The 21,149-nt window shown below is 38.8% G+C and overlaps 1 protein-coding gene across 6 annotated transcripts in view; it reads right to left on the bottom strand.

The window, feature by feature from the left end:
- Window positions 1–21,149, bottom strand: part of CARMIL1 (capping protein regulator and myosin 1 linker 1) — a 195,907-nt gene that overhangs the window by 39,025 nt on the left and 135,733 nt on the right. For all 6 annotated transcript variants that reach the window (XM_065830887.2, XM_065830885.2, XM_065830888.2 and 3 more), the window contains 7 exons: window positions 17,451–17,544; window positions 15,123–15,221; window positions 12,515–12,643; window positions 12,131–12,262; window positions 8,441–8,616; window positions 5,916–6,003; window positions 2,761–2,910 (listed from right to left, as the gene is read on the bottom strand). In XM_065830887.2, coding sequence (XP_065686959.1) covers window positions 2,761–2,910; window positions 5,916–6,003; window positions 8,441–8,616; window positions 12,131–12,262; window positions 12,515–12,643; window positions 15,123–15,221; window positions 17,451–17,544 — 868 coding nt within the window. The remainder of the gene's footprint in view (window positions 1–2,760; window positions 2,911–5,915; window positions 6,004–8,440; window positions 8,617–12,130; window positions 12,263–12,514; window positions 12,644–15,122; window positions 15,222–17,450; window positions 17,545–21,149) is intronic.

Raw genomic sequence — 21,149 nt, 5'->3', positions numbered from 1 at the left:
TGATTGAATTTAAGCTCTGAAAAGCAGGCTATGGTTTTTCCTTTAATCTGAGAACGGTAAGTAATTTTCTGCATAAAGATTTTTATTTCCATCTTACTTGCACACAACTTCTATCTAATGCCTTATTATCATCAACCTAGCTCTAATCAAACATAGACAACTAAGACAGCTGTAAAAAAGGAAACACCAATTTACTGTACTGCAGCTCAGGGAGATCAGAAGCTCCCGGGTCCATAATGTTGCAGCTATCATGTCCTATGCTGAACCACTCAATCACTCCCAGAGTTTTTCAGAAGTCATTTAACAGACTAGCAAATTCTGGTATGACTGACAGATCTTTCACATTATGGGCTCTCTGGCCATCATTAAAGGCATGTAAGAATCACAACCTAAGTTGAAGCTAATAAGCTTTAACTGCATAGTTTGCTATTTAATAAGACCTAATTCCCATAATGGAAAAATACTAGAAATAATATTTAAAAGTTTTTTTTGTTTGTTTGGGGTTTTTTTTGTTTGGTTGGTTTTTTTGTTTGGTTTTTTTTTGTTGGTTTTTTTTCCATTGGGGCATTTCAAGGCCCCGTTTGTGACATTTCATTCTGTCTTGTCTGTGTTGTTCATACATATCAAACCTCAAAGTGGACAGATGGCAACTCTCTAGTCTCGCAGGCAAACCTACTCAGCCCCAGTCACTCTGCATCCCTCTGGAGCACACGTGGGCAGGCAGTGAAACACTCCACTGCCTGTTTGCTCTGTCATCAGCACTGGAGACTCCAGACCCCTGTTCTGCCTGTCTGAATTTTATAAACAAACCTTCACATCTTCCAATTTCAAACCATGCATATGAACAAATAGCTCATGAGTATTTTATTCCAAATAATCTACCTCAATCATAGTCATTCCCCTTGTTTCAGTGCTATGTAATCTACCTGCAACCATAAAGTCAAAACTGAATCTAGATCCAGTTTTTCCTACAAGCCCCAAATCTCTCCTTCCCCAGACATCTTGACAAATAGTTGGAGAAAACTGACAGATATTTATGGAAAAGAAATAGCTTAGAATAGGAGAGTTTTTCCTGGCATCTCAATGACTTGATTAGCCTCATCTAATGCTCCATAGTATTTTGAAAAATAGGGGGCCAGGCTCCCAAACATGCCCAAAATCAAGCTGCAATTCAAAGTGTCAGATCTGTGGTTTGCAGAATACACAGCCAGGTGCACCATCTACTCACACAGTTAAGATCTGTTTTAGCATTACACTTCGTAATGCTTAGGGATTTCCAACGCCCAAACAAGGCAGTGTTCTGGATTAATGCCATTTTGGAAGTGGGATTTAAATAGCTACTTCGTATTTAAGATTAAAAATAAATCAAAGGAAATTAGGTTCATAATTATAGTTCATAAAACCATATGCTTCTCTTTCTAGTAAAACATTTCAGCATATCTGTTTCCTGCACTGACTAGTTCACAAAGCATTCACTGCTACCCCTTCAGAACGTTCCTCATTCCCATGCAAACATCTGTACAACACTTAAAAACTGCCACAAATCAGGTTAATTTTTCCAAGACAATATTTAAAATCTGTATGATTTTCCCATAGTTAAAATCTGTCACCTGGAAATCGCTATCGTTGCAGTTACTAAGATGCTCTTAGTAGCCAGAACTCAGAAAACTAGCTCAGTAAAAACCCCTGTATTAGCCTCTCTGGGCTGTATTTATTTACAACATCAACCAATATCACTTGCATCCAGGATGCAAAAAGCAGCTCTTAAAAATGGATTAGTTTTTAATAAACAGGTTCTTTAGCACTCAGATTACTGTCTTGTGTTTATTTGATGCTTCATTCTCTCCAGAAATTATATATTGATGAGAATCTGGGTCACAAAGGTATTTGAATTTCTGTGAAAGATGAGGGTGAATGAAGAAAATGAAGAGAGGTATAATCACTTCTGAAGACAAGTACCGTTAGCATCTAATGTATCTTTTAAAGAGTGTAAGCACCATCACATTTCCATTCTTTTAATATGACCAAAGTGAAAGCTAACAGCACAGTTATATGACCCTTTCACATAACCATGATGATATGAGATAAAGACAGGAGCTATTTTTTTTAAATTTCTAGTATTATTATTTACAATAGGCTGCAATAATAAATTTAAAGGGGGAAGTAGGGGATCAAAATGAATGCTTACCTTATTTTTCTATATACGAAGCCAGCATGCAAAAGGTAACTTACAGGTACAGGGTTCAGATACTAGACATTTTACTGGGATATCTCTCTCCCATAGGATTTAGGGCTCCAAATGATTACTGAATTTTGGCTACAGAACGTGTGTGGAACTTGACAGTACCAGTGATGACCCAGATGATGCAGTCAATGCCCCACGCCTCACAGGGATTTGTGGGGGTAGGACCAATATTGCACCAAACCAAATCTTGGTGAACGCATTTGAAAGCAAACTATTTTAAGCTGGTATTTCCAGTGAAGGTGTGCTTTTGTTTTATGGAGACCAACAGATAGTTGCTGCAGAAAGGAGCAACCCTGCTGCTCCTTCTCTTGAGCTGTACTTGGCTGACTCTACAGCAAGTCTATCCAGGAAGCTGAACACCAATATGCAACTCAGACAAAATGTTCACAAGCTAGAATTTATTTTTTCTAGAAGCCAATTCCTAACTCCAGTTTCCTGATACCAGGAAATTGCCAAAGGGCATTTTGAAAAGCATTTTTCTTCCAGTTATTTGCAGGCTGAGGAATGTGTCTTACCATACAAGTGTCCAGGTCCTCCAAACGTTCGATCTCTGTCAGCTCCTCAACTGTGATGATAGAGCGTTTAGTTGGTTTTTCTTCAGCTAATTCAATTTCCAGTGATTCCTGCTGTGGAAGTGGTTTGCCACGTCTAGTCAAATGGTCAGCCTGGAGGCAAGGATAAAGACAGGAACACATAAATCAAACTATTAAAAAAGGCAAAGCAAACCATAACAGAAAGCTTACAAAGCTTAAGCGATCACAGATCTTAGAAGGCCAATTAGAAAAGTAAAGCTCAGTGTGTGTGTAAATCTTCACACAGGTTCTTTTTTCTAAGTTTTTACTTCCTGCCCCTCCTCCTTTTTTTTTTTTTTTTTTTTTTTTTTGGATGGAAAACTCCTTCTATCACACATTCTAAAAAGGAAGGGAGAAAGTCTAATACAAGAAAAGAAAATGAAAAGGGTCAGATAAAAAGCCATCCTACTTTCGACTTATAATAGTATTATGCGGCTTCCTCAGCATAATTATACTACTAATAAAGAAAACAAAAGGGTGGAAGAGAAGCTTTGTCCTGGACCTTTTTTATTTTGTTTTTTTAAATTACACAAAGACATGTACAATTTCAGCTAATATAATGTCGATAATTATTAGATGGCCAAAACGTTATCCACTGCTATTCAAAAAAAATGCCAGCTTTGTTAAAAACCTCAGTTCTGTTTCACTGAAGAAATAGGTAGGGGCTACCATAAAAAGAAAAAAACTTAATCAGTGATAGATGTATGTGATAAGATATTTAAAGTATCAGAGAGGAAAAACTCTATCAACAATAAAATCCTTGTTTAGACTTGCATAGCAAAAACTGTTACTAAGAACACAGAGAATGTTATATAAACCACCCTGGATTGTACTTGGAATGAAGTGGGTTCCTGTTGTCAGGAAGATGAGGAAATATTTTCCAGTTCTGCTTGTAACTAAAGAGAATATTAAATAACATCTGTTAAAAGCAAGTATTTGAAAATCAGCTGGCCCAAATCAGTTAGTCACAAAAGTTTTCAAAGAGGCAGCTAGGAAGAGCTGTAAGTCCACTACAGAACAGCAGCATGACACCGGACAACCAATGGATTGTATATTTGTTAACATTCAAAAAAGGTTACAGGTGACCTGACTCAATTATAGCTCACTTAGTCTAGTGTCTGCTCATGACGAACAACTGGAGAGCTGCTATGCATTTCTCTTTAATCACACTAAAATGCCCAGAATAATAATTAATGCTAATCATAATCACATTAGCAAACTCTGGTCCTGTTGAATAAGCTTTATTTTTCAAATTTGCCTCAAACGTTACTCTGTCAATGCAACATCTATAGGCATTTGTAGGTGGTTGAATTAGTAGTATGTGACACTCCAACTTAAGGAGCTGGCCCAGAACTGTATCAGTGCATTTAATCTTTGGTGTATTAAGAACAAGTTGCCAGCTCTCATATTGCAACTGTCGGTTGAAGATTAACACTAACAAATTAGACAGGAGCTCCTCTCTCAGCATTTCAAGATCCGTGCTCTTCAACTTTCCTATCAGTGCTATACTACCTGAAATAATCCGCAGCTAACAGAAATGTAGGAGACTTAGACGGTGAAAGCGACCTGTAACTAATGCAGGCCAAAATGGATCACAAAGTAAATCAACTCAAATCAAATGTACAGACAACCATTCCTTTTGAACTAAGAGCACTGACAATTAGCTGTGGACACAACCCTGAAAAGCAGCAAGCGTCAAGTGTCCAAAAGCCATTGATGGGAGAGGGATCTACCAGTCCTGAAAATGAGCTACCATTGAAACTCTGACAAAAAGAAGGAACCTCCTTGGCCATGTAAATACAATGAGTAAAGAATACCAGGAAAAAAAAAAAAATCACTATCGCTCCTATATACAGTGTTGGTTAAACTTTGGAATAGTCTGTCTAGTTCTGGGGACTATAATTTTAAAAGAAGCTTTTAAAACAGCTGGATAAAGTGCAGTGGATTATTACTGAAGTGACTCAAAGGCTGGAGAAAATGATTTACTGTGCAAGAGTCAGGGTATGTCCAAGTTGTGCAACAGCACTGAACAGCAACAGCCCACTGCTGATGCCAGCTGAACCTGTTCCAGGACCAACTGGAGGTAATTCATGTGGCCACTCGCACCGCAGGCTGGTGCTGCTGCACAGCTCCTGAGAGCAGAGGTTGTACCTTTACACAATGCTGCTCTGTATCATGAGGACACACCCTGGAATGACCCAGTCTTCTAATTTACTTATTAAAAAAAATTTAAAAAGAGAGGAGGGGGGAAATAAAGGAAAAAAGAGTGATTTGTTTTCTATGTATGAGGACTTTCACAGAGAAAAAATAAAGAGAAATATATATGTTTCCCTTATCTTGTGGGGAAAAGCAGCTGAAAAAAACTCACGACTGCAAGCTGAAGCCAGAGTAATTTCAATTAGAAACGAAGAGCAATTTCAGTCAGAAAATGAACACCCACTAGCTTCTTTAAGAAAAAAAAACAGTACTGGATTATCCTTACAGAGGCCCACCATATTGGAAATAAAAATGTTTTTCTGTGGATACGCAGTTGTTTATTTCCTCTAGTCTCGATGAAGCAAGTACCATTATAATAAATAACTGTGCCTCCAAACAGCTCAGCACCTTCAGATAACAGTGTCTCCTTTCCTATGTTTCTAATCCTTTCCCTTCAAACTTGATACCTACATTTCTGAGGTAGCCTCACAATGTACTTGTTCAGGGAACAGGGTCTCAGCAGTCCCTCCTCAAAAGAATGAAATTTTACCTCTCATTTCATGAGCAACCAACGCTTATCTTTTCACCAGGACCAGTACTGGCACTGTTCTTAACTAATGACTCAATGTCACATCCTGATGGCATTTTTACTTTTACATCTGACAACAGTGCAAAACATAATAGGACAAATATATAATGCAGCCTCTTCCAAGGCTGTATGCTCCTTAAAGCAAAGAGGTAAGAGTTCCATGACCATATTTCAAATGATGCCAGTGATGCCAAAGAAAATAAGACCAATTTCAAAACAGAGCTGTACTAAGAAGAAACTGAACAAGTTATGAATGTTAATGACATTGTTAAGATACCCAGCATATTCAGATATCAACCATGCAAATACTCACCAGTTTGTGATGGCAATGGGAAAGTGCATCCAGGATTTCATCTACAACTCGGTCAGACAGGAAAGAAGCCACTGTCAGCTTTACTTCACTGTGTGAGGATTAAAAACGAGACAAATTTTGAATTCACGCAGGAGAATTTTGTCTTTATTACATGTTCAACAGTGTGACGATTATCCACAGCGCTGTCATTTTATTTGAAGTAAAACATTAGAGGGTGTCAGGATACATGACTGCAGGTTTCAGAAATAAACTCATGAATCACACAGTAAACACAAGAGCCTCTGTACCATATTTAACCTGCTTCTAACATTTTTCTAAGAGCTGAAATGAAAACATCTGGGTAAGAGAGCTGAATAAAAACCACATGTGAAACTCAGTATGGAATACTTCACCACTGAGGAAAGAGAAACATGAATCTCAGATGCACGGGATTAGGACAGTGCTACCTGTTTAACAGTACTATACTGAACTACAATCCACTAATTTCCTCAGCTCTGTTTTGTGTTTGTCTGTCAGCTGAAGGACAGTGGTACAGTGTTGCTTCTCCAGACTTTGCCATCACAACTTTGCTTCTTTTTTCACTCAAGGTAACCACTTTCTGTCTCAGGAACTTCATGTTGTCCACTCCCATTACCCAGACACACATGGAACATCCAACACACTCTGTACACTGAACTGAGGTTTCACTGGTAACTTCCTACCAAGGAAATATGTACCTTGAATTGCTCCCCTGTGGCCCCGTCTTTGGCCACAGTACTGAAGGCTCAGGCTGAGGAGGGCAGTTGATTTGCAGCTCACAGGCACGTACGCCTGAGCTGCAGCCCAAACCTCCATCTCTCCTGCCTCCTCAAGCCAACTGCTTCACTGACACTTAGAGTCATAGAATGCCCTGAGTTGGAAGGGACCCACAAGGATCATGGAGTCCAACTCCTGTCCCTGCATGTGACAACCCCACAGTTCACACCATGTGTCTGAGGGCATTATCCAGTCTCTTCTTGAACACTGTCAGGCTTGGGGTCATGGCATCTCCCTGGGGAGCCTGTTCCAGTGCTCCACCACCCTCTGGGGGAAGAACCTTTTCCTAATGTCCAACCTAAACACCCCCTGGCACATCTTCCTGACATTCCCTCAGGTTCTGTCATTGGTCACCAGAGAGAAGAGATCAGCGCCTGCCCCTCCTCCTCCCCTTGTGAGGAAGCTGTAGCCACCATGAGGTCTCCCCTCAGTCCCCTTCAATCTGAATAGACCAAGTGACTTTAGTCGCTCCTCATATGGCTTCCCCTTCAAACCCTTCAACAATTTTGTGGCCCTCCTCTGGGTTTTTATGTCTCGACTGAGTTGCACTGGATTAACAAAGCTATTTCCGCCCGGGGTTAGCACTACTGCTGCAGAAAGCCTGTGGAAAAAAGTAAGAAACTCCTTGGAAAGGCAAAGCAAGCCATAGGGAGGCAGAATGGCAGCCAAGCCACGGTGGGAAGAGAATGAGAGTGAAGAGATTTCCATCAGTTACCTACATATTAATTTCAAATGCTGTAAGTCAGGAAGGGTGACAATGTGGTACCCTTACCCCCCTGACAGTTGCAGTTTTTACAGGTGGAAGTGGCACTATTATTGTCTCAATGAAGAAAACTCACTCCCTGAACCATTTTACACACTCTGAAGGCATAGCTAAAGTCTTTAACACCTTTTCCTGCCAATTTTGCTGCACTCTGCAAAACCAACTTCTAAGTCTTAGTGTTTTCTTCTACAAAGATATTAGCATCCCAATGCAAAATGACACGCTTTTCCATCAAGCAGAGAGGATTCCTTAACCAAATGAAGGCAACTGCAAAGGTTTAAGTAAGGGCAACCACATTATACTGCATAAATATATTCTCTGGTATATATTTACTATTAAAATAAAATGCAGTAAAAGGTCAGGTAAAAGCTTCTCTTCTTTTTTTCTTTTTAAGAGGGAACTAAGAGATGTTTAGGGTAACTGTTTCTGCTCCAGTTCGAATATCTTTCTGGCTGCAGTTTGTTTCTGCATGCAGTTTGAATATCCAAGTTTCCATTTTTTAAGTCTGTCTGCTGTGCACAACTCTCACACAAACAAAAAGGCTTAAAGCAAGTGCTACAGCTACAGGACAAGACCAGTAACAGACAAAGCGCTGTTAACACTCAAAGCAAATAAGTACAATTTCCTTCTATTACAGTAATTCAGTGTTACCTGAGAACATCAGTAGGTTTTTTTTAAAAAAAAAACGTATCAGTCACGAAAATGTTATTTGTGTACCATAAACCAAAACTCTTATTAAGTAAGACAGAAATGCATGCATTAGTGATCAAGTTAACAACCCTGGAGATTCCAAATATTTAAATCTTGTAAGTACACCAGACCTGTAGGACAATTTCCTTCTCTTTGAATGCCTTAATATGGTTTCTTGTAAGTCACAAAAACATTCAAAAAATCTTCTATTACACAAACACACAACCCAAAATCCAAATTCTATACCCAATTTTGTTAGAATAGTCTTTTAAAGTACCTAATTTTATTGAGGATATCAATTCCAGATTGCTCCAAGAGGACATTCTTCACAAAAGTGCGTGGGATGGAAATCTTCTCAGTGCTAGCCTCAATGAGGTCTTCACGGATGTGAGCTTTCTTCATCACATTGGGGCAAAGGTTTTCTGCTGCATCCACCATAGACTCAAGGAGCGTCTGCAGCACAGCAAGCAAAAGCTAACGTCAGGTTTTGAGATTTTCATTACCTGGAAGATCACAGCATTATTCTGGTGCACAGCACTATGACACTTTTAGACTTGTAATTTTTAGAATTTTTCTTCCTCATTTCCAATCCATTTTCCAAACCAGTTACAACATAAAAGGTATTTTACAAAAGCAAAGCTAAGAAGGAACAACACAGTTGTTTTGAAAATGACCCACAACTGTACTTGTTTGCCTTTTAAAATATGAAACACTTGTTCTGACATTTAAACACACTGAGATGTAATAAATTAGCTTCCCACGTGCAGCCACCACTGCTGCTTCTGTGTGCTACAAAAGCAGTGAATGCTCTGCTACAGCTGCCTGCGCTCTAAACTGAGCCCTGAATCAGCAGTTTTCATCACTGCTCCAGACTTGCCAATCTGTAAGAGGCATCAGTGGATCAAGAAAAGAGACTCATGAGAAACTGGCATATAGGACAGTGCTGGAATATATTCAGAAGTAGCCACAAGTAGGATTTGCAGTGGACAAACCTTTAATATATGTACCGCATTTACATACGTGGAAGTCCACAGTGAACCTTAGGTGCAGCCAACTATTTTTATTCTTTTTTGATGACCGATTAAAACCTTGAATCAGGACTAAGAAAACCACACACACTCTGGAAACAGGATCATGTAACCTCCAAACTCCCTCAATTTTTTTTTATCCTAAAATCAGGTTTCCTCTGCTCATGGTGTAAAGTCAACTTCTTCCCTCTGACACATTCTCTTAGAAAAATCTTTCATATATACCTCAATGCTATGAAGGTATGTTATGAAAGCCCTTTTAACTGCATTAGATTCATCTCCTACCTATGCCTGTGAGAAAAGGTAATTCTGGTTTAAATCTTGTTTTACCACCTACTGGTTTCTTTTCCAAAGCCCAGACCTGACTAGAGCGCTAAAAAGCCCTCACTACAGGCACAGGTGAGGGCTCACAAACCCTCACAGAATCATCTGTGTATGAACTTGTGTCACAAAAAATGCAGGAAAGCTCTAACATACACACATACGGATCAGAATGAGACACAAAAACACTACTAGTGCCCCACGTCACTGAAACATCTTTCCTGTAATTGCTTTCAATGTTTGTATTCAAAAAAAGTTAGGTAGGACTGCAGAGGGTATAAAAGAATCAGCTGGTCATCTGGAAAACTTAATTTTAAATTCATACTGTTTTATCTGCATGCTGATATGTACCCTGTGTACAGTAAAACAGATTCATTTATTAACACAAAACAGTATTTTCTGACGAGACTGGAAAAGTTAAACAGAGCTTGGATCTCTAAGTGCACAACTGAACGTAATTTCCTCAGTGGTGGATTTCAACTGTTGATTTCACGTGACCATTATCAGATTTACAGAAACTTTTCCCCATCTCCTGCTTCCATTCCAAGACCTCTCGGTGATGGAACCTCACAGTTACCAATATTGACTGTGGAGAGGCAAACATTTAATTCACAAGGCCACAAGTGCCAGTCAGCAGGCGTGCAGCAAAACTCCTGCCCACAATCAATGATTCTAAACATTCGGGAGAAAGATAGTGAGTAAAAGGACTGGATGATGACGATATCTAAAGAAAAAAAATGGAATAGGTGATGGAGTCAACAAACCCTGTGTACTAAGACTGAATTTTGGAGGTAGTTCAAGCATTCCTGCCCTTACAAAACAATATTATCTTGCCTAAGCACCATTTGTCTTGCCTACAATTTTCTCTTGGGCCTTTGCTGACCGAATAAAGCATCTCTGGCTTCTGTGTGTTCACAGTGACACCAGCAGAAGAGAAATGCAATAATTTCTCCTCTGTCCAACTCAACTCACTCCAAGATGTTGCTTGTCCTTATTCGAACTATTCCTTCTCCCCATTTCCCTTCTTTGACCTTTAAAAAAAAAAATCTTATTTGCCTGAGAAGCATTCATTGACTTTACCCAATTTCCAAACACTTCTTTCTATAATCAGGCTCTGGTTGCTATGGAAGTTAAAAAAAAAAAAAAAACACCAAACCAAAACTCCACAAAGAGCACATAGAATGTTTTTCTGGCAACAATTACAAAAAGAATTGTACTTATGTGAGCTCCCTTATTTATCTTAACGAATAATAAACTGCATATAATATTTTGAATTGAGCTTAACAATTGGAAAATACCCTAACTCACATTCAACATTTTTTCCTCCACACAAAGTACACCACCATAGAATTTAAAGGAAAACCTTTCAGCCTTGAGTGTAAAATTAATAAAAATGAGTGTTAGAATATAAAAAGAGCATTGTGACTTTATAGTTGCTTGTAAAGCACTTAAACTTTAACATCACAAATATCAAAAGTAAATGTAAAAGGTGGGATGGTTGAGCTAAAGTGCATTTTGCTGTAAATGTGTAAAAGCATAAACTGAAGACCCATTCACTCAATCTCATGCCAGGAACTATAAATAACATTCCAAATGCTGAAGAGGCACTTATTTTCCCCTTCTATAAGACTCCTCAAAATGCACAGGACTTGTTTAAGTGCATGAGCCATGCACAAAGAGCTGGCCTGACTATTCCCATCCCAATAACAGCCTAAAAGCTCCATGGGGAAGAATCCTGTGGATAAATCATCTTCATGACTGCAGAAATTAAAAAAGTGATATAGAATCTTCACCTTATTTCATATAATGGGGAAAGAGAGGAAAATACTGAAAATTCAGCAATATTTTCCTCATCATTAACCAGATCCCACCAGTTGCTTAAGTTTCCCTACCTTGACTTCTTCCTGGACTGATTGATACCTTTGCACATGCTGTATGGATGACCCTTCCTTGTTTATTATACAATAATATCTAACATAATTGAAGGTAGAAGTTTCTGAGCAAGAGCTGGCTGAACACACAGGTGAGAATATTTACAAGATGAGTGATATTTACTTCAAGAACTGAGGTTTGACAGGCAACTTGTGCAAAGATTTCCTGCAAAGCTTCCTGGAATAATTATTGGGGCACTCTCAATACATGCAAGTTATCCAAAACAAACACTTAAAATTCTGCACACGGTTCAGAAGTGGTAACTGGGAAAAAAAAATCTGCAATGCAGTCTACAAAGCAGCAGTTTCCACTCCAGTGGGATACCTTAACTAGTGAGGACTTTTCTCCAGGGCATGAGACTTTTTAAGGTGCTTGAGAAATGCCTTTATTAAGGGCCTAAGAGGCAACTGATGTCTTCCCCTTCCAGAAGATAAAATAAGATGATAATAAACAGTATGTGCTCCTTCTGCCCACTGCAAACACTAAAGCAATTTTTTTCATGCCAAAGGGGCAAGTATCCAAATAATAAGGCACAAAGTTATAAGAAACCAATAATGAAAAGATAACTTACCTACAAATATTCTGAGAGGTAAAAAAGAAGTGTGGCATATTTGCATTTAGCAACAGAAGACATCAGATTTAGTTATTTCTGCACGTGAGAGATAGTAACAGATCTATCCACACACCTTAAGTTGCTCATCCACGACCCTTGTAACTTCTCCAGCCATGGATTCAAGTGTCTCTTGGATTGGATTGGAGAGTGAACCATTTGCTCCTGCCCAAGAAGCTCCACCGAGGTGATACAGATTTGGTAAGAGCTGTAAAGCGGAAAGAATATCTTCAGAAAGTAGGCTTAGCAATGCCTGTCTTCAAGCATGGACAAAAAGGAGGAAATCTCTCTGCTAAACCGAAGTCTTTATAAATTAGGATTATTTTGCTGCTTTAGATATTACCTACAGATGATCTCACTTTTTTGTGACACACTGTTATTTTAACTCCCCAAAACTAGAAATTCTGCAAGCACACACTGAGCTGCTCTCAGTATTACCAGTATGATGGGAAAGGCTTACTGTCTTGGAGTTCTTAGCATCCCGCATAAGGCGTTCTGCAGATTTCACATCTTCCTGTACAGCATCCACACCACAGTTTCTTAGAGAGTTGAGATGATCTTGCACTTTTACACATATTCTGTCAATCATCTACTTGAACAAAAGAAACAGAAAAGATAAAACATCTGAATGCTGGTCAAACTGAATTCAGTCCAGGTAGCAAATCAATAGTACCACGATGAAATTTGTAGTGACAATATAACACTCTGGAAATGCATGATCAGAGCTTGAAGGTATATCAATGCTATTGAAGGAAAGCATTATATCTCATGAAGACACACCTAAACATTGGAAAAAATAAATAACACTTTACCATTAGAAAAAAAAAAAAAGAAAAGAAAAAAAAAAGAAAAAAGCTTTGGAATATTTCCCTCCAGTTACCTCCAGGATAACTACAAAGAACAGGTTATCCAGATTAAGCGTTGTTCTGGTTTTTTGAGCAGGTTTAATGCTGGAAATGTTGTCAATTTATCTAACACTTAGCTCCAAAGGTCCCTGGATTGTTAAGAAGTTCAGACAGAAGAAAGAAAGCTCTGTCACTATCCATTTAACAAACACTAACAGAGATTTCTCCTGTCTAAGGAAAATGCAATTGCGCAAGCTTCTGGGGCATTCTTTCAAAATGTAAATATTCCTATTTGCAAGCGAACTATAACTATCAAAGCAGAAGTTTCCATCAGACCTTTGACAGTGGCATAAATTTAACTTAATCTGTATCTGCAAGACAATTCCTTCAAAATGCTGCAAATACAGGGCAGGTGGTATATCTGTATCACTACAAGATAAACCAGTAAGAATGTCTGACATATGGTCAGTTTTGATTAAGATATACGGGGCAGAGAGATATAATAGTTAGAAGTCTTTATCGGCTCACACAGCATTCATTAGAACTGGCTATTTGACATTTTGAATCAACATCTGAATACAAGTGTCATCATATACTCCAGAGTTCTAGCATCTCTTTATCATTAGCAAAGAGAATTGAAATAATTTCACAGCATGCTCCTTTTTTGCTCCACTTGACTCTTCCTCTTCAAAGGGTTTCAGATGTTTCTTTTGTAGAAGTACAAAAAGCTAATTAATTATTATTAGACAGTGGAAAGTCTCATTGGGACATCTGGACTAAAAAAAAAAAAAATACACACTGGGAATAATAATAATGCAATTCCAGCATATTAACTAAAGAATCTTTTCCAGCTCTCTTTTAAAACTCCTTTAAATCTGTCCTTATTGTACACAATTTACTATGGAAATGAGTAATCTTACTCTGCTTTCAAAATAACAATAAATTGCATTTACTGAAAGGTGTTATATGTGTGGTTGTTGGAGAAAAGCAGAGCTAAAACCACTGAGCTATAAAAAGGTTTAAACTTGATTCATATGGAGATTATTAACTTGGGAAAACAGGTGGCATTGGAAAAGGTAAATTACTGAAATAAAATAAAATGCAGTTTTTAGTGCCAGTACATCTCCACATACCATTTTCTCTGTTGAGAGGTTAGAGTATAATTTCGGGTTCTAGTAATACAACTCTGTCCCATTAAATTTTAATAAAACAGGTAGAAAAAGGCCACTTTGTATTGAGATTCACCAAAAAAAATATGCAGAGAACAGAGAGAAATTTCACCAACTCAGCTGAAGAGCAAAACAGATACTCCTCTCATTTGGAGTATCCCATTAGCCCAGGAACACAACTGGCACAAACAAACATGGAAGTAAATTTAAAACAAAGGCCATGACAACTTTCATTCTGCTTACGTCACCTTGCTTCAGTCATACACTGAAGCTGAAAAACAGTCCTGAGGGGTACTGGCAAGAAATGCACTAGAATACAGAGAATGGTGAGCTCCCACAGAAAATGCTTGTAGTCCTCTCAGGATAAAGGAAAAAAACAAAACATAACAAAATATGGCATTTAGCAAACCTGGTAGTGGTGTACTCTATTGACAAAACAGACAAGCTTTCCAGCTTCAAGCAGTATTTTGGGCTGTGTTAGACAGAAAAGCCTTTTCAGCTGTCCAGACTATAAAGAACACGGAAAACGTCCACCTTCCTTTGCTCTGTCCCTTTGAGTAAACCTTCTCATGACACCCACAGCTCTGAAGGTGTGAGGTTGATTATGACTTTCTCTCTCTCTCTAAGGCTATTTGCTCAAGTGGTATCCAAGGGCAAATACACAGGGTTGCTCAGAGCTAGGCAGAGACTGGAACTGACTCAGACACCAGAAGCAGCATCACTGCACGATGACGCTTGTCACATCTATGGGAGTCTACTGAAAAGTCAGGGTCCTCAGCATCAATGAACTAAACCGTTTCCAGTTCCACAGTAGTTCCCTCGGAAATAGCTCAGGTCTTAGTCTACACAGTACTCCTATACATAAGACCTTCCTCTTCCAAGAGCTTTTTTTCCTTCCAAAAATACTATCATCAACAATTATTATTTCTTGGGAAACCAAGTATCATCCATGAAGAACACCCTGCTTTAAGATACTCTGACAGAATGAGAGACAGCTCTGTCCCTAGGCAGATTCTAGACTCCAGGAGCTACCAATAAAGAAGAAGGTTCTCACCTGTTGAGTGGTACTTGTGACAATGCCTTGTTGCAGCCGGTACGCTTGCTCCTGTAGGTATTTTCTGGTCTCGTGATTACGAAGCAAGTAGTTTTCTATCTAAAAATGAAAGTCAGGTTAGGAAACTGATTTGATTCTCTGCATTGTAATTTGTTTTCAATTTCAGTGCCGTATCAGAAACCAGGACAGGAAAGATTGCCTAAGTATAACTTTGTTATCTGTCAATCCCATTCTGCATGTCCAAATGCTTAATAATCACATTGGCAAATATTCATTCACTCACTGACTAGTGAAAGTGCTTTTGCCAGTGCTTTATGAATTAGTCTTCTATTTGGAACAATTTAGTAAGTTATGCTGACAAAGGAGTAGATCCCAGGCCTGAGAAATATTTAAAGAAAGTCTATTCATAAAGTGTTGTAGAGACCACGATGACACAAGCCGATTCATTTCTCTTAGATGCATTTGGTCTGCCGCAAAGAGATGGATTTAAAAAGCAGCATGGTCTGGGGAGAAGATAAAATACCTAGAAGTGCCTGACTGAACCAGGAGCCTTGGTGTAAAGGTTACTTAAGGCGAAGTAGTACCTGAGAGCTGCTCAGAGACAAGCAATTCCTATCCACAGCTGCTGGTCCCAGACATCACAACTGTCACCAGCAATGAACACCTACCATCAGCCAGCTTAATGGCACATAAAGTAACTCCCCTAACCTGGCTCTGTCAAACTCAGTCAAGTCCAAAATACTCTGCTAGTAAGTTGCTTAAGGTCCATTTGTGGTGATGGATCTGGTCTGAAAGGAAGAGAGGGGAAAAGAATGGGTGGAGTGATCTGCCGGTTGTGATGCAGAGACTAACAGCGACTGACTGTAATCTCTTCGCTCGCATCAGCGGCAAGAACTGGAAGAGCCTGACCATGCCCCCGCGGTTTATGTGGTTTGCCCACACTGCGAAGCATGCTGTAGAGATGCCAGAGCTGGAGAGGTTAGCTACCATGTCCATCTGGTGCTGGACCAGGGCCAGCAGCACTCTCGTTGTACCCAAGCTGTGGTGCGCTGAAGCCTGGGGACCCTCCCGAGACGTCAGTTCAGGTGTCCCTGTGCTGGGCACGACAGCTCAGCCTGTGCGAGCAGGCATTCCTGCCTGTGTGGCGTTAGCTGCATTCCCAGCACCCTTCCAGGGACTGTCACTTTTTTTTGGAGACACCTTCCTCGCGTCATGTAAAGAAAGCCTGAACCACACATGTTAAAACAAAATAGGGGCCAAACAATTTCACAGCAACTTTGAAATTAAGAAAATACTCTTTGTACATAATGACTAATTAACATGTAGAATTTAAAGCCCTGTGGCCAGAAGCTTCATGGTATCTTTTTCAAAGTCACATCTATCATTCCAGATAAGAAGCTATCTACAATTATATTAAACAAGTTACAAGAAATATGTCCATCCCCCATGATTCAGACTTTTTAAAGCCAAATTTAGACCATTTTCATGCATCAAAGAAAAAGGCACTAACTACCAGCGCTTTTCCCTGTGAGAATCATTTTACTGAAAATGTCTTTACTAATAAGGATCATAGATGTTTGTTTTTTAACCACAGTTATCTGTAAGAACTATTTATAAGATTTTTATTACCTTAGCCAGGCTGAAGGAAAACTGTTCATTAAAGACACGTGAACTGTATGCTTTCTGATTGAGCAGAAGGCTCATTTGGAGCACACAAGATTTACTATATTAAAACTCAGATGGGAGTTTTGTAACTCATGCAAGTGGAACAGCTACAGATACTGTCAACACCTCTTCATCCAAAAGAACATGTTGGTGCAGTTGTTTATTTAGGGCAATACAGTGCGTGAATTTTATACGTACAATATAAAGCACAGGCTTTAAATGTTTTTATCCTCCTCCAAGTTAAAGAGCATATTTTGTCTTTTTTTTAGTGCTGACTGCACTTCTTATGCCAAAACCAAAAGCGTGTCCTAATAATGCTATGCATATGGAAATACACACGAGCAGATATATAGCAAACACGCCAGTTCCTAACTCTCTCTTCCATAGTCCTGCATACAGCAATACAAGGTCTAGCTTGCAGTGATTTAGTCATGACTTTTTGATATTAAACCATTGTATTCCATCATTCTTCACTCCAACCATTCTAAGGAATAAAAAGCCTTACACACTCTTGCAGAACTTGATTACCACATACATGTCTATGCAAATCAATCAATGAATCTAGCCTAGAATTATTCAGCCAAGCATGAAATCACAGCCACTTAAAATTATTACTTTATATTTTGTGGGTTTATTTCTGTACATTGGCAGTATACGCAATACCTTTTGCAGTGCCTCTTCTGTTTTCTCGGGGTTTGTTTTGAGTGCTTGGGAAGCGTCATTCATCGGTATGGGCATGAATCTCAAAGTATAATTCCTAAAGAAAAAATTTTAAAAAAGGCTTTTTAAAAACAAAAATTAACATAGTTACTGTACCTCTTTATGAATAAACAAGAAGGGAGAAATAAGATGCATCTAGCCTGTCTGTGGCAGATCCCATGAATGTATTTTTCACATTTGTAAGTGGACTAACTGGAAGCATGCGTGTTCCTTTTTGAAGCTAATTCTTCTTCGACACTAGATAGAGGCAGAGATTTTAAAAAGCACAAACTGCAGTTAAGTGGCCAATGCCCAGTGGGCTGTCAGCTAAAGGCCTATTTGTCCTCTGTACCTTTGTGTACAGTGTCGGGTGGCTTTCTCCTCTATCAAAACAGAACAGGGAGTGTTGGTGCCTGCTGGCAATTCTATCAGATCTAAGTCTAAATTGAAATATTCAGTAACATATAAATAGTGACTAAGAGACTGAGTTTTGAAAATGCAGTATTTAATAGCTTCTTGTGTTTACAAGAATTTGAAGACACTTGCTGAATTTTTAATATAAGCTGACAAAACAAGCGCAGCATCTCCACATTATTTTATGCAAACAATTGCCACTCGTATTTTACTTATTTGCTTGGAAAATATTTCCATAGCTCTGTCCATCTGCTGAGATATAGGAATAAAATAGGGTTTTGGTCTTGAGTCAAAATTGTGTTTGAACTCTGAGAACATAATTTGGCAAGCATGAGACAGTTAAACCTAAAATGCTGCATGTAGAGGTATGTCCGCACACCTTCAGATATGCATAAATTAAGGCAAAAATATCAGGAAGTTCTTAAAACCTGGAAAGGAAATCATTGCGCCTATTTTCAATTAGCCTTAATTTCTTGCAAACATCTCTTTCTCCTCCTTTGGCTGTCTGCAAATGTCCCACTAGCCGTCTGTTCCTATTCCATCCAGAGCTGCACAAATATGGTTGCAACCATCCATTTCTGAAGACCTTAAAGCTGAAAGTTTCAACTGAATCAACTCCTTTGACTTCAGTGGACCCATCCCTTCAGTGGACACCTTAACTACTGTGAAACTCCAAGGTTCTTTCACCTCCTCTCCCACCAGTTCCTTAGCTACATGAAACACCACTCTCTGAAGGACAGTGGTCTTGTGAACTACCAAACACACTGATTCCTCATTGATACTGACCAACATTTTATCTTAAATGATAACGAAAGACTTTTATGTTTCTTCCCCAACATAAATATGCCGATGTATAGCTGTCACTGGCAGGCAGTTACTCATGCAGAGTCAGCAAGGTCCCTGTCCTTCCACAGTGTCCAACAGCATCACAGCCAGAAAATTAACTTTTCTTTCTAGTTGTCTTGCCCTTCTTTCAAAAGAACTGTGCAAACTGTACAGACCCTCTTATGTCCTCATGTAATATTAAAAACCAAATAATTGGTTGTCCAACAGCATGAGGACAATTTTTAAATGTCAAAGATACTGAGCTCAAAAACACAATAATTACAGAACTTGCTGATTGCCTGAGTACTACCTGACAGGTGGGGTGTTTATTTAGTTAAAAAGAAACAAAGGTAGATTTACAAGATCCTCTGCAGCTGTTTGACACTTAATACCTCACATTCATTGGAATCTATAATTGTCGGTTCTCATGCTAGTAATTATATGCTAAATTCAATTTAGTCAAAGGCTTAGTGCACCCACACACACACACAGAGGAAGGGGGGGAAAATGAAAGGCAAGGAGACCTCACAAACACCCAGTCACAGAGGCAGAACTTTGGAAGATCACTACCCTAAGGAAGGCGCTATACTTGGTTTCCTTCCAGACAGTATTGTATTGGAATGCCAGTTTATTTTCATCTAAGAATTAACCAGCTCTTAGAGGTAAAAAAATACCAAGAATTTAAAGCTTGCTTTTCAACTCTGATCATCAGAGCAACGTTTATCTTCACACTTCATTTTTCTCTGTTTCCTTTGAAGTCTAAAATATTCCTTAATTCTTCTTGTTATTAACACTCCACTTGTCTCTCATAACAGAGTACTTTTCTCTACCAACTCAATAATCCACTAATTTTGTAACACATTAACACTCTCAACAAAATACCTATATTTAAAGGATGTTAAATTTTGGAGAGGTGCTCAGGGACTGGAAAGGATGTCTCAAAAACTGCCTGTCCCACCCTCTACATACAGTACATGTGACAACAGTCCTACATTTCATCACATGTAGTAATCCCTTCATCCCTTGTAGTAATCCCTTCTCCATTCATGACATACACTCAATGCTGCATAGCGATGATTTGACTGCCTGTTTTTTTTTTTTTTTTTTTTAAATGGGAGTAAGATCATCTGTTTTTGCAGGCTTGGGCATGTGAATTTCATGTTACTGCTATGGGAATGATTTCCAGGTCTCTAACAAATTTTCCCAGCAGATTTTTAGAACCTATTTCTTCAGTCAGGCCATACAGAAAAAATATATTTTAGAAATGAATATGGGGTAATACTGTACAGTTCTATGATAGAATGTGTTCTAGGCTGCAAAGCACACAAGCACATGCTTACTTTCACATGACAATTACAGAGATACAAATCACTGTTTAATGGCCAGGTTGATCAGGATGCTCACTGTTCTGAAATGCTCTCCTGACCTGACACCTGCCCCAGACTCTAGAGAAGATCCTCTCAGTCTCTCATACCAGCTGTTGGGACACCCTTGGGGCAACACTGCCCCAACAGCTGAGCTCCTGGAATTCCCTTGCAGGAAGAACATTTTCACACAGCTATAAACAGATGAAGAAAAGCTGGGAGGAGGGGAAAAACTCATCTTCAGATTACTTCAGCCTGTTTTGAACTCTGTTATACTGCCTCCCAATTCTCCACAGCCTCTTTATCGTACTACAAAAGCTTAGCATTCTTTTTTTTGTGGTTTAGTAAATGACTATTTTTCTTAATTGCAAAACTAAAACAACATGCGCAACACACATGCTCCCCAAGCATCTTCAGTATATTTCATTCCACTTTGAGCAACCAAGAATTCTTTCCTACAGAATATTGACAGTTTCTTGTATTTCTAGGAAACATATGGTGCAGGATGTTCTCAATATGCCTTTGAGATGGATTGTTTAAAGACCAATTGTTTTCAGCCAGTATTGACAGCCTCTCTCGCAAGTCTAAACTTTTGTTGCTTGTGCCTTAGTTTGTGATTTTATTGAAGGTTTTAACAATTTTAAAATGTTAGAGGAGACATAAAATGACCTCAGTTTCCAAGCTAAACAAATGAGATGTCACCTCAATAAAGTGCAATGTCACACAATAATCTGTGGCATTTCTTTTTTTGTCTGCTTAGATTATTTGCTTTTGCCTTAGAATTTCCTCCTCCTTTCTATTCAGTTACCCAAGCACTTCGAAACAGAAAAGTAAAATTGAGGCTAACCAGAAAATAAGCGTATTTTCCTTTCTACCAGACTTTCTCATAAATGTACATGCTACTGCTCTCTAAAAGAGAAATGTCTGCAAGCTGACAAACAACCTTTGCAAATTATTATTCACTATCATCAATGGAATCATTCCAAGATGATTTGCTTAATTATATATCATTTATGTAATTTCCCCCATCAGTGACACAGAATTCATTTTGAAACCAAGT

The sequence above is a fragment of the Patagioenas fasciata genome, chromosome 2 (genome assembly GCF_037038585.1).
Source record: "Patagioenas fasciata isolate bPatFas1 chromosome 2, bPatFas1.hap1, whole genome shotgun sequence".
Taxonomy (NCBI): domain Eukaryota; kingdom Metazoa; phylum Chordata; class Aves; order Columbiformes; family Columbidae; genus Patagioenas; species Patagioenas fasciata.
This window is presented reverse-complemented; position numbering and strand designations above follow the sequence as displayed.